This window comes from Peromyscus californicus, unplaced genomic scaffold (genome assembly GCF_007827085.1).
Source record: "Peromyscus californicus insignis strain IS unplaced genomic scaffold, ASM782708v3 Scaffold_16__1_contigs__length_79575227, whole genome shotgun sequence".
NCBI lineage: Eukaryota > Metazoa > Chordata > Mammalia > Rodentia > Cricetidae > Peromyscus > Peromyscus californicus.
The window spans coordinates 67,087,966-67,104,784 of record NW_026294458.1 but is presented as its reverse complement, the minus strand read 5'-3'; the positions used below and the strand labels follow the sequence as shown (position 1 = coordinate 67,104,784).

At 38.1% G+C, this 16,819-nt stretch overlaps 1 protein-coding gene across 1 annotated transcript in view; it reads left to right on the top strand.

Moving 5' to 3' along the window:
• The window catches only part of Adamts5 (ADAM metallopeptidase with thrombospondin type 1 motif 5), a 45,203-nt gene that overhangs the window by 11,268 nt on the left and 17,116 nt on the right, over window positions 1-16,819 (top strand). The window contains exons 2-3 of the mRNA XM_052741071.1: window positions 2,256-2,388; window positions 11,701-11,868. Of these exons, the coding sequence (XP_052597031.1) occupies window positions 2,256-2,388; window positions 11,701-11,868 (301 nt within the window). The remainder of the gene's footprint in view (window positions 1-2,255; window positions 2,389-11,700; window positions 11,869-16,819) is intronic.

The window sequence follows — 16,819 nt, the reverse complement described above, 5'->3', positions numbered from 1 at the left end:
TTGAAGATAATCAACTCCAAATTATGATGATAAACATAAATCTTGGTTTAAAAACACATTTGCATGTAAAAATAACCTACTGTGTGTAAGGATTCAACTATAACAGGGATCTGGTCCTAAAATTGCTAAAACGATGAAAGGGGGGATTAAAAATGTGTTATACTATGTTATTATCCCAAATGGTAATTATTATGCAAAAGACTACTCAAATTTCAATTTTTAAAACTGCTTATTTGTTCTTAGCAGCTGTAATTTGGTATCTCATGGGATGACATAGAAGGATACCCAGGGAAGCTTAGGGGGTATCATTGGCATGAGGTTATGACTCACAAAAGTTTCTTATTGACAAGAAGCTAACTTTTACTATCTGAAGCTGTAATGACATGGTGGCCAGTGGGTAGCTCAATGCAACTAAAAGTCACAATATAAACAGCACAAGAAGGACCTGAAAACAGAGAAGCAAAGAGGAGAGGAGAGGAGAGGAGAGGAGAGGAGAGGAGAGGAGAGGAGAGGAGAGGAGAGGAGAGGAGAGGAGAGGAGGGGAGGGGAGGGGAGGGGAGGGGAGGGGAGAGGAGAGGAGAGAGGGGAGGGGAGGGGAGGGGAGAAGAGAGGAAGAGAGGAGAGAAGAGAAGAGAAGAGAAGAGAAGAGAAGAGAAGAGAAGAGAAGAGAAGAGAAGAGAAGAGAATTCAGTATAGCTTTTAAGTATTTCTCACCTTTGTTGGACTTCTACACAGCAAAATAGAGAGGAATGAGGAGTGCCTGTTAGCACTGAATCTGTACATTGGATGTATGGAAATACCACCTTACACCTGTGTGCCTGAAAGGCTGCTGAGGTCCTACCAGCAGGCACCATCATAAAAATATATGAGGACCATTACATTGAGTCTGACTATATCTCACTATTCAATTTAATGAAACAAATGTTGGTTGAGTCCCTACTGTAAGATACACACTGTGAACAGATGACAGCTATAATAGAAACAGCACTTCTTTCCAAAACTAATATTTTAAATTCCCTTCCAGGGTTGGTTATGAACTTATGGCTTACTTAGGAATGCTATATTGTTCTTTTGGTTGTAAATACATATGTTGAATTTTAATGAAACTAATAAGTATGCACAAGAAATTTTATGCCTATTTAATAATTAAATTAACATTTAAAGAGAATGTTATTAGAAATTGGACATGTCAAAACTTGTAGCTTCTATTATCCTCTTTAAGCTTAATTTCTTTAGTGTCTTGTTGATGTTTTTTTAACTGACTTTTTAAACATCAGTATAATATGATAATTTTTGCTTTTGAGAATCTCTTAAAAGCTGTGGAATATCATAAGAATAAAATGAATACACGCATATCTACATATACAACATATTTGTATCCCACTTGTTGTCTCATGTGTGGCCAGGTTGAGACACACTATACTAAAAGCTATGAGCAAATTGGCTCAGTGGGTAAAGGTATGCTTGCCACCAATTTTGACAAACTGAGTTTGATCTCCTGAACTCATATTGTGAAAGCGGAAACCTGACTCCCACAAGCTGTCCTTTGACCCCCATACATGTACTGTGGCACACATATGTTCACACGCCCAATAAATAAGTGTAACATGATTGAAAAGCTATGTGCGACCCTACATATGTTTCTGAAGACACAGCGTATGAAATTACAATTCAATTGAGAAATTCAAAACTGATCTTTCAAGTAATAATGGACAGGTGGAAATTTTATTTTTCTATCTAATTAGACATATAGGTTCAAGTTCAGTTTGTTTCCTATATAAATGACTGAATATATGTATACACACAAACATATGTATAAACACAAGTATCTTAGTAATATATTCTATCACAAGTATGTGGTTATAGATGGACTCTAATAGAAAACAAATTATTCAGACTCTCTTCCAAGAAGTTCAGCCTGAATTTAGTTGAGAATATTAGGCTTTCCTATTTTGAGCACGTGTAACCCTTGACATTCGTGTGTGTACTACAGCTTTAAGGTTCTAGGGTTTGGATTGTAATAATGACATCTTCTAAAATATCATTGAATTTCTTTATCCTTCTGTGCTTCTGGATTGCAAAGTAGCTCAGAAGAGTTTCTGCTTTGAATTTGTCTTTGGAAGGTTTCCAGCACTGAGCAGATGACACCATAAACGTATCTCAGTCTTGCCATTCAGGCTGAGCAAGTGGCTGTCCATGGTGGCTCCTTCTGGAGGTAAATTGATTTTAATGATTTCTTTCTTTCTCCCGGGCAGGATTTATGTGGGCATCATTCATGTGACACCCTGGGAATGGCAGACGTTGGGACCATATGTTCTCCGGAGCGCAGCTGTGCTGTGATTGAAGACGATGGCCTCCACGCAGCTTTCACTGTGGCTCATGAAATTGGTATGCAGTGCCTTTTCTCTTCCCTCGCCAAATCAAACACTTGCAACAGCTGCAACAGGACCCAAAATACTTGGCAATTAATTCCAGATTTCTTCTGTTTCAGATGTACCATTGGGTATTACATTTGTTTATATTTGAACTTTCAGGGTTAACTTAATGCGGGGGGAAAAGGAAGGCAAAGTCAGCAACACAGTAGATGTTTCCTTTTGACAGTGTCATTTAAAAGTTAAGGGGAAACTTGCTACTGTCTTTTTTTTCCTCTCTTTTTAAGCATCCCTAAATGACTTCTAGACAGAATTTGTCACAGTCGCCTATGGAATGCAGAGGCGTCCCTTTTAGAAGTTACTCATGACAGTGTTGACTCATCCAGGGATAATCAGTTTGCACAGAAATTTAACATGTTTTGCCCCATCATGAGTGATAATAGTAGGTTGCTGTCAAAGGGAATCAGTAGCTTGTGGTAAATATTCCCATCTCCTTCCCAGTAGCGAGGCAGCTGGAGCCAAGCTGGCTCTCAGCATAGTTTACTTTATAATGTCACATATTCAATTCTCTTAGTATGCCAAATACTTCTAAGCCCTACAACTGTGAATTAAAGGCAGAGGTAAACAGTTAAACTATATCCCTGGGATAAGGAAAACTAAGCACTGACCTAGGAGACTGGTTTACAAGAAACTGGCTTAGTACTTAAGGACAAAATGTTATAATCAGATACATGTAACTTTGTGTCTTACTGAAGCAATAGCCCCCTTGTGTCAAATTACTCTTTGAGACTCTGCCTTCATTTCTGAAATATAAGAACAGCCCTATCTTATATGGAATTGTTTTAGGAACCAAATTGGTGGAGTGTAGATATTGGGTATTACTTATGTCCACATCAACATACTGCACTTTTCTTAGTTAAATATTTCATTCCCTTTCTTAATTTATGCACAACCTCTTTGCATCTTTGTTTGTGGTGCAAGGCATCATTCAATCATTTTTACATTTAGGGTTTTTCAATATTTTATTTAAAAGGTTTAGTTTGTTAAAGCTACAGTCATAACTATTAAATGGAAATTAAAATTTCTACCTCACATTCCTATCGATCAATGTGTTTTCACAAGGTGCCGATTCCTAACCACATTTCTTTGAGGAGCAGAATAATGTCTAGTGAAAGGGACAATTTTGTAAATCCAAATATGATGGCAGTTGAACAGAATTAAGTAGTTACATTTCAACTATTGATTTCAAGTATTTATCCTGAGATATTGATGTACTGACAATCTCCTTGACATCAAACATGAATCTTGAATATAAAAAGCATTCTCACAGCATCATTGATATTAATTTGGTCCAAAACATTTTTTGAGCATCTTTCACTTAAAGCAAAGTGCTGAGATGAAGTCCAGCCCCTTTCGGTTGCCTGTGGAATCTTACTCATCGAGGTCATTTAGACAGCTTGATCATCTGTGCTGTCCCTCTATGGTCGACCAATAATGAGCTACTGCAGATCGCACATTCTTGAAGGAAAAGCTACCGCTTCCTTCTGACCTCCTCTCCTGTGGTGATCTTTATACAGAGTGACAGCTTTGGCAGGTTTCACTACAAGAGAAATGCTGAGCTATCTACATAGTCTCTTCATTGTTCCTTTTGACTCTCATGTCACACCACCTGGACTAGAGTGTCTAAGTCTGGCAAGGTCACATTCCCAGCCCTCCTAAATTCTTCAACAAGGGCTCTGTGTTACACAGGCTGAAGAAGCAGTAAGAAGTATGGAACCAGACAGGCCAAACAAGACAGTTAGGCATGATTGTATGTAACAACGTGGGAGCATAGTGGGCTCCTATATGCAGAGTCAAACCTGTGTCTTTGTATGTGATTACATCCTGGTGTCTCCTTGAATTTCTTAGTTGAGTTGTCTCTCTTTACTTCATTATAACTCTATTATATTCCTGTGATTCATTTTTCATTTAAATATTGCCTGCATAAATTTCCTTTCTATATGACAAATGGTCTAAAGAGATATTTAAGGTCCAAGGGAAAAAAGATATGGATTTGATTCCTTTTTCATTAAAAACATCTTTTATTAACTTCATTTTAATTGCTCTCATATTTTAATGTTGCCTAAATATTATAAGGATGTGCTCTAAAATGTGAGTCCTAAAATTTTTAGAAATGATAACTTTACCTAAGATTTTATCTCTGCAGATGATCAGAGCCTTGTCTCTCAAGCATCTTGACCTTAACTCACTGACCTGTTCAAAGTGTTTATTTCTTAATTGTTATATGAACTGTCAGCTCAATCTAAGCTAACAATGGGTTGGATTTTAATTCTAATCTATTCTTAGCTTCTTCCTCATCTTTTATTATGTATTTGCTACTTTTTAGACTTGGAAATTATATAAACAGTCTATGTAGTTATAAAAATAACATCTTCAAGCAGTGGCTTTCAAGTATTTAGAATCTGTTGGAATCTCATTCCAAAATGTTGTTTCCTTCATTCCAAACAAATACTGTCAATGTGTTACTGCACTCAAAACACAAACTGGAAGGAAATATCCAGGACTCTAGCATAGACTGTCTACTTTTTTTTCTATAAGAAGTAAAGGAATATATTTGATTAAGAATAGTTTATTTTAACTGACATGGGGTCCCATAGAGTGTCAAATGCTTTCTTTTGCTGTATAAAGTGGTTTCAAACAGAGGGTCCAGTTTATTTTATGCACAAAGAAAACAAAGTGTCCTTCCTCCTTCCCCCCAATATTCTCCAGTTTAAAAAAAATAAGTTGAAAATTAACACATAAGATAAAGAGTTGGTGGACATGATGGCACATTGACACTGCTAACACTGGAAAGGCTGACACAGGAGGAACATGAGTTCCAAGCTTGCCTGGGTTACATAGTGAGACTCTGCCACAAAAAAGAAAAAGAAAAATAGAGACAAACCAGAGAAACCCTATGGTATTAAACTGCAAGTCTTGGAACGGCATGGATTAGATTAAGAGTTCTGAAAAATTCTTCTTGCTTGCTTTACCTGTTAGCTGGGACTCTTCTGTCATCCTGCTAATCCATTCACTCTCAAAATCAAATGAACAATGAAATGCAAGATATTGACTGTACACAGTCACCTGATGCCAATAGAGACTACAGGCTTCTGCAAGAGCAATGTCGATTAATGTGGACAAGACCCATAGGATGTTTTAAATTGCCTTCTGCTTTCTAGGCTGTGCACAGTAAATACTGACTCAATTGCTAGAGCATTTCAAAATGTTGCTTCAAATCACCCATGTGCTTTGGGTGGAGGCAGGAATGTGTTTACAGCTATTTTACAATCCAAAGGAGAATGGCAGAAAGTTTTCAAGTTGATGTAAGTTTACGTTCTGAGTTTATAATTTTTAACTTGTCAAGCTTTTACTATAGACTTGTAATAATAAAGATTTCACTTGCTGCACATATGGTCATTAAAAACAATCAGTTTACTGATGTTGAGCCAGCTTCTAATATACTAAGGGGAACAATAGGATTTTATTAAGATTAATGAAAGCCATGATTTCCAAGTACACGAAAGGTCTGTGTTATAGTAGTTAATTATAAAATGTGTTATGTGAATTTCTGCACCAAGAAAGACTGCAATGTGTTTCCTAAGTTAAAACTAGGCAACTTTAAAGAGCATGACCAAATCCTCAGCCAGACTTAGGAAGTGGTTGAGACACAACTGGGGACTGCCTGTATTTTGCTGTGGTTAGAGGCTGCTCTGGTTGTGCTGATCAGTGTGTGACGCTGCCCGGTAGATGATTAGATTAAACAAGTCTATGTTTTGAAAAACTGCAGGGCTCCCCTCCCCCCCAAAACTTGGTAGACCAAAAGCAAGTCCACAGACTCAGATGTTCAACTGGCGAGGCAAGCGAGACGTGAAGTGAGAGGAAAGCTGGGATTCAACTTGTTATTTATCCTCAGACCTGTCACTTTAATCAACACAAACTAGGCATATTTCCTGTCAAACTTGAATCAGTACCTCACCGTGTCTTTCTTGGACTGGGGATGAAAGGTAGAAATAGGTATGGGTTACATGTCTCAAGCACTGCGAGATTTAATGTTTATTATGACTTTAAAAATAAATTTTATCCCAATCCATGTTTCTCTAGGGAAGGCCTATTGATTTTTTTTCCTTTTTGCCACACAGGTTGACACCAGCTAGTTGAACATGGCATTAGAAAGTAGATTGCAGCCATAATATGTGGTTTGTTTCTCTTTTTAAATTAAGAAATTGTTCTCTCCCTCGCAGTTCAAGGTACTCAGTGGTATTAAATTTTATTGCAAATACTGACAGTTAGAGAGATAGCTCCTTGGTAAAGAGCTTGCTTGTAAACACAAAAACATTAGTTCAATACCCAGAATCCACATTAGAACAAAAAACATAACAAACATAAAAAAACAGAACCAGACATTGTTGTACAGACTTATAATCCCAGTCCTGGTGAGGCAGAGACGGGTGTACCCCCAGCTCTTACTAGCCAGTTAACCCAGTCCGCTTGGAGCATTTCAGCCCAGTGACAAACAAGGTATCAAAAAAAAAATTGTTTTAAGGTAGATTGTGCCTGAGGAACATCAGCCAAGGTTCTCTTCTAATCTTTCCCAGGCACATGCACACATACGTCACCATACATAATGTGAGCACACAACACACACAAACATGCACACAGGCACACCATGAAGTAAATACTATCATGAGGCACCCAGAAGAAGAGGAAGCTAACATACAAAGAAATTTCTACATCTGTCTAAGATCCATAACTAGAAAATTCCAAGGGTCACAATGCAACTCTTCTGGTTCCAGAATCCAAGATTTTAATAGTACTGTATAATGGGGTTTTAGAGGTTATTAGGTGTGAAATTGGTTTAAAAGGACAGATCATCATAGGGTGAAAGAGTTCATTTTTTTTCTCTTCTTAAATTACATACTCAATACCACATTAAGCATTTTTACTTAGTGTTTTTTTAACGGAATGCTTCTGAGTGTTATCACCTCTACATAAAGGTTTGTGTTAGGAAGAGTATGCCCCTCATGATTATTGGAGGTCATGATTCCTCTCTGTGGTGGTTCTAGATTCTATCCCCTGTGAGCTGTTGACTCACTCTTCAACCCCTGGCCAGACCTTCTTGCACCTCCATAATCCCAGCTGGAAAATTAGGTAAATGAAAAACATGACCTCATTAAGAAACAGATGCCTCTTCTGAGCTGCACTTTCCCAAGTAAACACATTACAGTGCTTCTTGGGACATTTTTGTAGGATGTGGTGCTATGTCCCCTTGACTATTGGTTAGTTTGGGATCAGGAGACAAGAACTTGAAATTCTGTGTAATTTGCAGACCAAAGTTTAGCAAAACACTCCATTTCCTTCCTGAGGTCAGTGTTGCCCAGTAATACCTGAGTCGAATGAGAGGCTAAGCTAGCAGGTTCCCTTGAATGTCATGTGTCTTGGCTGGGGATGTGGCAGAGCTGCTGTAGCTTTTCTTGCATTCATGATGTTCTGAGTTCCATCTCCAGTGCTGAATAAAGCAAAAGAGGGAGCACACAGCTATGATCCAGGCTTCAGGTGGCAGATGAGTGAGGATCAGAAGTTCAAGGTCCTTCTTAGAGATGGATAAAGTTTCATGCCAGCCTAGGATAATTACAACCTGTCTTTAAAAATATATATATAAGTTTGTCATTCCCTGGGTGCATATTTTTCTAACTGCAGATTCACTAGACAAGAAAGTGAGAGCATCCTCAAATATATATTTGGAATATCAAAAATGAAAGTCATTGAATAAGTTATCACCCATTTGCCAGTTTATAAAGAAGGTTATCAACAAAAATGCTCAAAGCAGTTTTCTTTTTGGTGTTTTGTGTGTCTACTGATTACAAATGGCTCTAAATAAAAATGCAAATGTTTCCCTTATGCAAGGTTTGGGTCTTTAATGTAACCCTCTAAGTGTGAATGGCCACTTCTAAGTCCATCTCCACCTCTTGTTCATTAGTTTGGGTACCCTATTGGACTAAGGGAGCTTCCTCAAAAATACTTTATCATTCTAAATTACCTTGAAGTCACCCTACTCTTTCAGTCCTACATTCTGACTCCTAAGAGAGAAATGCATCTCCACAGTCCCAAGGAAAAGGATGGCCTTTCTCCATTGGTCTGTGGACCCCATGCCCTTTGACCTCTAATACCTCACCCCTGCACTAATTTCACTGCCCTCTTGCTCCAAAAAGCTCCTCAGAAAATACACTGTGATGAGAACAGCTAATGTAGGCCTTGTGAACACTGACTTTGTCACTTCCCCAGATTCCACCAAGACTGGTTTGCCCTTCTAGGACGTGATTATCTAAATCCCACCTGCTGTTCATTGTAAATGTCTTTGTGGTGCTTTCCAGATTAACTTCCTCTGAATGAGCAGTTGACTGAAGAGTTAAAAATCTGTCCTCATCAGTCAGATCTGTATGCATGTTGGGTCCCCTTCACAGCTGTTTGACATCCATGATTGTCAGCTGTGATGTCATAGTTTAAATGTCCTTGATTCTGGATCTACAGTGTCCTGCTACATCACCTGCTGTGTAAGCGCCTCATGCATCTGTATGTAACTTATCATTCCAATTCTCAACGATGCTGGCAAATTTCAGACTGACATCAAATGTCTTCATGTCACTGACTGGAGACATGGGCTTTAAACACACACTGTGTTTGCCGTTTGTGACCTCCAGTCACCTCCTCCCTGAAGAGCATTGGACACTCATCACATTCTTCTTCCTTTTCAATTTCTGCCAGCTCTGGAGGGGAAGTCACATGGGTCTCTCGTGGTACCCTGGTTCCAGCTACTCTGGAACCTTCCACCTGTTTGTAGGGTGTTTAAATGTTCTTCTAGAGCCGTAACTCCTGCCGCCCTTGAGAACATCCTTTCCCCAGGCAGCTTACAGGTTTTCTCCATGGAGGACAAGTACTTTTTCCAGTCAGCCCTCCAGCAGTGTTTCTGTCTGATGGAAGGAATCTCACAAAATGAACACCTCCTTTAAGTGTGAGGTGGAACTTTTGTTAGTGCTCAGATCGGCAAGGCAATCTTTTCTGGTTGAATTTGCTTATATGAGTCTGTCTTTCAGGGCAATTAAGTTAGATGGCTAAATTTAGGGATCATAAAAACCATGGTATGATATGAAATAGCACTCTAAATGATTTATTAAATCATGCCAAAATATTTTCAAAATATACTGCCTGGTTGACACCACTTAAAATTTTAAGTTAATAGGAGTTACCACTAATGTGTGACAGAAACAAAACCAAGATACTTTCTTCAGCCCTCGAAGTGAATTTGATGTTTGCAGTACATACTTTATTTTAAATCATAAATCCAAAATACACCCTCCAAATGAAGTGAAAATCCCTTGATGCAATAATAAAAATGCCTTTGGAAAATGTTATTTATATCAATTTGAGAGGGGAAATCCTGGCTTCATTAAATGTGTGTGAATCTCTTAGAAAATATAATGCAAAAAGCACATATTGTTAAGTTTAAAACATGGATTTGACTGAATATCCTGTTACAGAGATTTCATTGGACACATTTCCCTCTTTCTTTTTCTCTTGACACAATACAATTCCCCAGTATGAAACTTCCAAACAGGTTCCACTGTGTTGGCTGTTAAAGCTTTTACCTTGGAAAAGTCCAGGGACTGCAAGGTGAATTCTCAAAAAGTCCCAGATAGATTAAACAATTTTCAGCAATCTTAATAAATATGTTTTCTGTGGATTGTGACACTCTTTAAAAAATCTTGCCAATCCTGCTTCCCATGTTATTGAGGACATACTTCACAAACAGTGATAGATACTCCTGCTACTGATCAAACCCATCATGTTCTACAATGGAGAGACTTTCAGAGAAATCTTGCTTGCCCCATAAATTCTATAAATGCTGCTGAAGGCAATAACCAAATAAATAGCATAAATATGTGGAGAATTGGAAGGTCACCGAACCGTAGTCACTTCATTCCAAGCACAAGAGCAGTCAGCTGCGCAGTGAATAATTTTGTTATGAGGTGTCAGTGATTTAACAAGTTGGCCCAAAGTAGCTGGAATGTGGTGTGAAAGATTTCATCTCTGTTGGGCCGTGTTGTTCTGCATTGACTGGACTCTTGATCAGATGGCCAGCATTCCTGCATTTGCTGTATAAGAATCTCAGGAAAAAGTGACCAATCTGCTGTACTGTCTTATTCGTGAACTTGTGGGTTTTATATGACCCTGAATGCTTTGCTGAAATAACTACCTACTTGAATTCTTTTGTAAAGCCTTTTAGATTTATAGAAGAATGTCCACATACCCATTAGGCTATGGAAAATAATGATATTGAGGAACAAGAAGCAATTTACTCAGATTATAAGAATCTGAGTACATTGACATACTCTGAGAATTGATACCTGGATAGATGAATGGGCAATAGTCTAGGCTGGGACTGTAGCAAGTACAGGAGGGTTAAGTGCACACACATCCTGACCAGGTGCCTTGGAACCATTACTTATCTTCCTGGCATCTGGTTTCTCATCCATCTCTAGCACTCCAAAATGAGTATGTTGATTTTTTATCCATAATACAGTAGAGATGAGCATATTTTCAAAATAGGTTCTTTGTGAGACTAATAACTATCTACAATTCACCAAATAACTATAATAAACAAAGTATGAAGAGGGATGATATTTCATACAAGAAAGCCTCTAAATGTTACTTTTTATTTGTTTTCTCTCTGGGTCATCTCAGAGAACTACTTATGTACTTGACAAAGAAAACAGTAGTCATTGGCATTCAAAAACCATCTACCGTTTTCTGTGTGCATAGCACTAAGTCAGATACAAAGGTTTTGGCTGTAGATGAGGGAAATGTACTTTGATCTTCTGGAGTTTTGTAGTTGAGCAGAGAAGGCAGAATACTAACAATAAAAATAATATGTGGTGAGGGCTATGACATAATCCCACAGAGGCCTCCCAAATTCATGATTCTAAGTAAGCTTTTATATGTCAGTGAGCATATGTGATCCAGATGGACTTTGGGATTATCTACTTCGTCATTTACGTTTTCAATTTTCATCCAAATGTTCACCCAAAGCAATTACTTCATAACATCATGCAGCTTTCACATGGCTGGAGGATCAGTCTGGATATGCAGACTGTTAAACTCACCATTGATTAGGTGCCAAGTGGGGTCGGGGCTAATGTGTTTGTTAGGTGGAAACAGAAATTCAGAGTCATCTGTAGTTGGCGATTCTCTTCTTACTTATGTCATTTGCATTCTCTCTTCTCTTCCCTAGGACATCTACTTGGCCTCTCCCATGATGATTCCAAATTCTGTGAAGAGAATTTCGGTTCCACAGAGGACAAACGTCTAATGTCTTCAATCCTTACCAGCATTGATGCATCCAAGCCGTGGTCGAAATGCACTTCAGCCACCATCACAGAATTCCTGGATGATGGTCACGGTATGTAACTTAAAGGACAACATAGATGCTCGAAAACAAATTCAGATTTTTGGGAGCTTTGCATCATGATGGCTTCATGATCCTCAGATCATCCTGTGCGACAATGGTTGCTCGGACAGCTTCAGAAAAGATGCGAGCAAATCGATTGTTTCTTGTCATGCAGTGCCAGCATCCTTGGTGGCATTCCAGCTGTGGTAATTTTGCTGTTGATTTAAAAATTTCAAAAGGGAAACAGTGTGGGAGACCACACAGAATGCCTAGCAGTGGGTGCCCTGAAAGCCTGGCTTTTATTTCCTCTTTCACCAGGAAGTTCCTGTAAGAACATTGGCTGACATCTTGGTTTGCATGATATTAATATGACTCTCAGAATTTTTTTGTTGCATGCCATTATAGGGGTTTGGTTAAATTGTAGGTCATAATTCTACTGGATTTTCTTTATAGCAACGTGAAACCAGGAAGGGAAGCTCTCTAGATATTCATTGACTAGAAAAATTTGATTTCATCCTGACAGTAGATTCTCTTGGAAGTGAAATAAAAACTACAGAACAAAAATAACAAAGCCATGGTGGGAAAAGACTTTGAGAACTTCAAAGGAAATTTTCTGGCTTTATCCTTTACAGGCAGTTCAAGAGAATAACATACTTTATTAAACTCTGTAAGACTAGGATTAGTGCTGTAAGTCATTTGAAAGTACAGAGGAAGTCACAATTTCTAGAAATAACAAATCCTACTCCCTAAGTAGTCTTCGAAACAAGCTGTTGCAAATTTCCTCTGGTCTTTTACTGTTTTAACATCATAGAAATGTGGCAGGCTGGACATGCACAGTTGGAAGGAATCCTTGAGAGCATATACTTCAACTTTCTCATCTTTCATAAAAGAGTGTGTCCTGTTTTCTTTCTGCTCTCTTAAAATGCATCGCTTTCTGAAACAGGTGGTTAAGTTTTGGGCTTTGAAGGTAATAATTTCCATAAACTATCTTATGAGTCATTATTCAAAGTAGGATCAAGAAAATCTATGATTGCCATCTTTAACCTGAGTTTCAAAAAGTCTTGATTTATAAACACCTGATTCCTTAATGTGTTAGGCATTTTGAACTTTGACTAAAGAGTGCCAAAACAATCAATAAATTAAATTCATTTCAAACACTGGGATGTTTCCTACAAAGTGCTTTTCATGCGGTTGTAGCCAAAATGTTTTCATTTTACATCATCTTTCCGTATATTACTGTTGAACTGGTAAAGCTCTTGTGGATACTAGAATTTGCATTTCATAATTTTAAAAGGAATCTAGCCCCTGCCATGCTTGGACGTTCTCCCAATTCCAGCAGCATGGTAGTGCAAACCTGTCAACCTGGCACTTGCTCTTTAGCCTGGAGCAAGAGGATGATGAGGACCAGGGCAGCCTTAGATGCAGAGCAAAGCCATGTCTCAAAAATAAACAAACAGTTATTTTATCAATACCAAATAAATACCTTCAGTAGTAGAAAAGGTACCCCATATTTCAAAGACTTAGAAACACTACTAATACCCGTCTGTCTTTCCCTTAGACTAAAATAAAAATGGCAATTCTCTTTATTTTGGTTACCATGCTGACCAAATCCTGATATGGATGCTTCTGTGATCATCTCACTGTCAATGCTGAACAAGTCACTACGTGAAAGAGTCTCTCCCTGGTAGAATCTTAACTCTCTACTCCTGATACTACCCTTACTGCTTCATTTTTAAGAAATAGCATGACTATTTTATTTTCAAATTGTATATTACACATGATAAAAGGCTGAGCTAAACCCTGAATCTCTAAATAAATGGATCAAGTTGTTAAGGCAGCAAATTCTTATGGCAAAAAAATAGGCCAGCTTTTCACCCCATGTACGTATTAGGGCAGTCACAAATCCATGTCGAATTGTATTGCTTTGGCTGTAATTTTAGAAAGATTCGTTTATTTCGTGTTTGTGTTACTCAAGACCTCACTTTCAGCAATAACTATGCTTCCAACATTACTTTAACTTTTAACAGTATTTCTATATTTTAAAAAATCTATAACCTGCTTGGTGTTTAATTTTCACCATGCTTCCGTACTTTTGCGTTGGTTTCTGTTCAAAAGGACTTCTGATAGAGACCAGCTAAGAACAAAGTTATAGCAGAAGTATATCATATTCATTTACACTAATAAAGATGGTCTGAGTCTCCCAGATGTGGATTAAATAAACAAAGGATTTGCCAGAATTCTTTGAATAAGAAAATATTTACTTATTTAATCAAATCTAGATACTTTCATTTTTGAATATGTTGATTTCTGTTAGGTGGTCTTTCATTTCAACCAAAAATGAAAAATTATATGTTTCCAATCACTTATAATGATGAAGGTAATTTCAGAATAAGGAAAAATAAGGAAAAGCGGTATGCAGTGGGACCTGAGCCATGGTTCCTGTCAAAAGATCATATGCATCTATAGTATTTCAGTAGTGTCCCTCTAGTGCTGTTATTTAAATGAGAGCTCAAAGAATTTAATAGCCTTGTAATTTTGATTTTAAAATACCTACAAGTCAGTTTAAATGCAAGTATGGTAGCAGGAACTGGCAAACCCATTTTTTAGATGACTGGAGCACTGATACTTGAACTACAAACTTAAGGAATCAAGGAAAAATCCCAAGTCCAAGATGATTTAAAAACAGGCACGCAGACACACATTGGTTCAAAGACTAACAGATTTCACCACATCATAGCATACAACTTTTTTTTTCCCACTTTCTTTATAGGAAGCCAATGAAGTAACCACTCAAAAAAACTGTGGTCAGGATCTCATGTTCTAGGCCATTATAACCTTTTAGTACTCATAGGCCTGGGGAAGACTTCACACAGATAAACTGAGGGCAAGTGAGCTCATTTGACAGTAAGAAAGTAACAAAATCAGTAAACTGCAGACCTAAAAGCAATCCACCAACCAACAAATGAAAAGGGTGTAGTAACCTGGTCCCATTTTCCTAAATATCAATAGTGTGACATCCATCATGCTAGTCTCATTCCTCGAGAGACTAGCAGACACTGGCCAGATACAGAGATTTATACAGAGATAAGATGGACTTTCAGTCACTTGGGAAAGTCAAATGGAGACACTCAGATAAAGGCAGAAAAATACGCCATGTTTAAGTGAGTGCTGTCACAAAACGTGCCCAGTGTTTTGATGGTGCCTAAAGAGCACATGATGTGGAAACATATGTTTGGTGTGACATCACATCCTTCCTGCTTGCACCTCCCACAGTGCAGAAGCAAAAGGAAGCTAGAGTAAAATTAAATTCAAAGCATTTGATTTATTTTTAAAATTATTAGCCATAAGTAGCTAGATGTTTGCAGCACTCTACCACTGCCAGGTTTAAATTCATTAGTACTGAGTGTTTCCTGATTTGGGTCCAAGGGGAAACGTGCAGTGGTTCCGTTATGACTGGGAAGCCAAAGTGCATACTCTAAAGTAAGTGTGTCTGGAGACTTGAGCTTCAGAACAGGAGTAGCCTTGCCTCGTGGGACTGCCCCCACCCCTGGCCAAGGGCTTTGCAGAAACATTGCAGTGTTTATACAAGTTAGCTGAAGGCAAGCTGGCTGGGAGTGCGAGCCTTGGAAGTAGGGGTAAGCACCAGCAGAGAAATTGTGCAAGGAAGGCAGGTGATTGGATTTCCTTTACCAAAGGCTTCCAAACCTTGAGTGAGGCCCAAGGAGATAGTTCTGTTTGCTGTGTCCAGAATTCCTCTGCCAGATTATGAAAAAGACCAAGTGGGTACAGTTCAAGAACACCAGCAACCTGGGCTGATGAGGGAAATGCATGAATGGTTATTTTCTTATCATTTACTTAAAGAACTAAGGTTATGGCCACTCAACACACAGAACTTTTGACAGAAAATAGTAATGGAAAGCTCTATGTCTGGATTCTTTGTTAATTTCCAACTGAAGGAATAGCAATAAAGACATAAAACCAGCTTTTAAGGTAAAAATTAAGAAATTTGAAGCCTATTATGGCTATATCTTGATTTTTCGCAATAGATGTGTTTTTTTTTTAAATATGAGCAAATAAGCCATACTCTAAAGGCCATGATAAACTGTAATTTAAAGCTTTGTGTCAACATATGTTATGGAGAACGCTTAACCTCACTCCCTCATGGTTATCTATGATGATGAGCAAATCATGTTTCCACCAGCTGCAGACACTAGAATCACTTTCAGTCAGCATCATCTGTCCCTTTGGCAACATTCTTGTTCCTTTATCATTGGACCTGAAATGGTTTCTTGAACAGCAAAAAAAATGCACTCTTCCCTGTTAATGTTAGACATTCATCCAAGGGTCTCACAGAAGGTGTGCAAAGACTGGAAGCAGAAGCTAGAAACAAATGGGGAGCAGAGAAAGTGTTGTGAGGTCTCAGGATCATTCATTGAGTTTTCCCAATTTATTTGGGTCAGTGCTCAATCTTATAGCTGAGTGCCAGAAGAGAAGGAGGAAATAACCGCAGTGCTAAAAATAAAAAAAGAGATGAAACCATTGGAAAAAAAAAACAAAACCCTAGTCCCATAATTTCTACTTATAATTAACAAGGAAGACAGCCCTAAACAACATCTGAACCTTTTAGGTTCTAGGTTCTATTTCCTGGAGGCAAACTGAACCTTCCTTTATTTACTGGTAGGCTATAGAGCCCACAGAGAAACAATTATTCTTTTGTTTACTCATTTTAAAATGACTTTTTTCAGTTTTCAGTTGTTGGCCTTATTTTATATTTTTAATCTTGTCTGCATGGGAAAACACATATGTTATGCTTACATGTCTGCTGACTTTCCATCTGATACACACCAAATGTGAGAGTAGACGACAGGGAGGAGAGAACTGGAGAGAGGAGGGAAGAGAGGAAGGCACAATTTGGCAATCTTGAACAGAGAAAAGCCCCAAGTAGAATTTCAGACTAATTTAA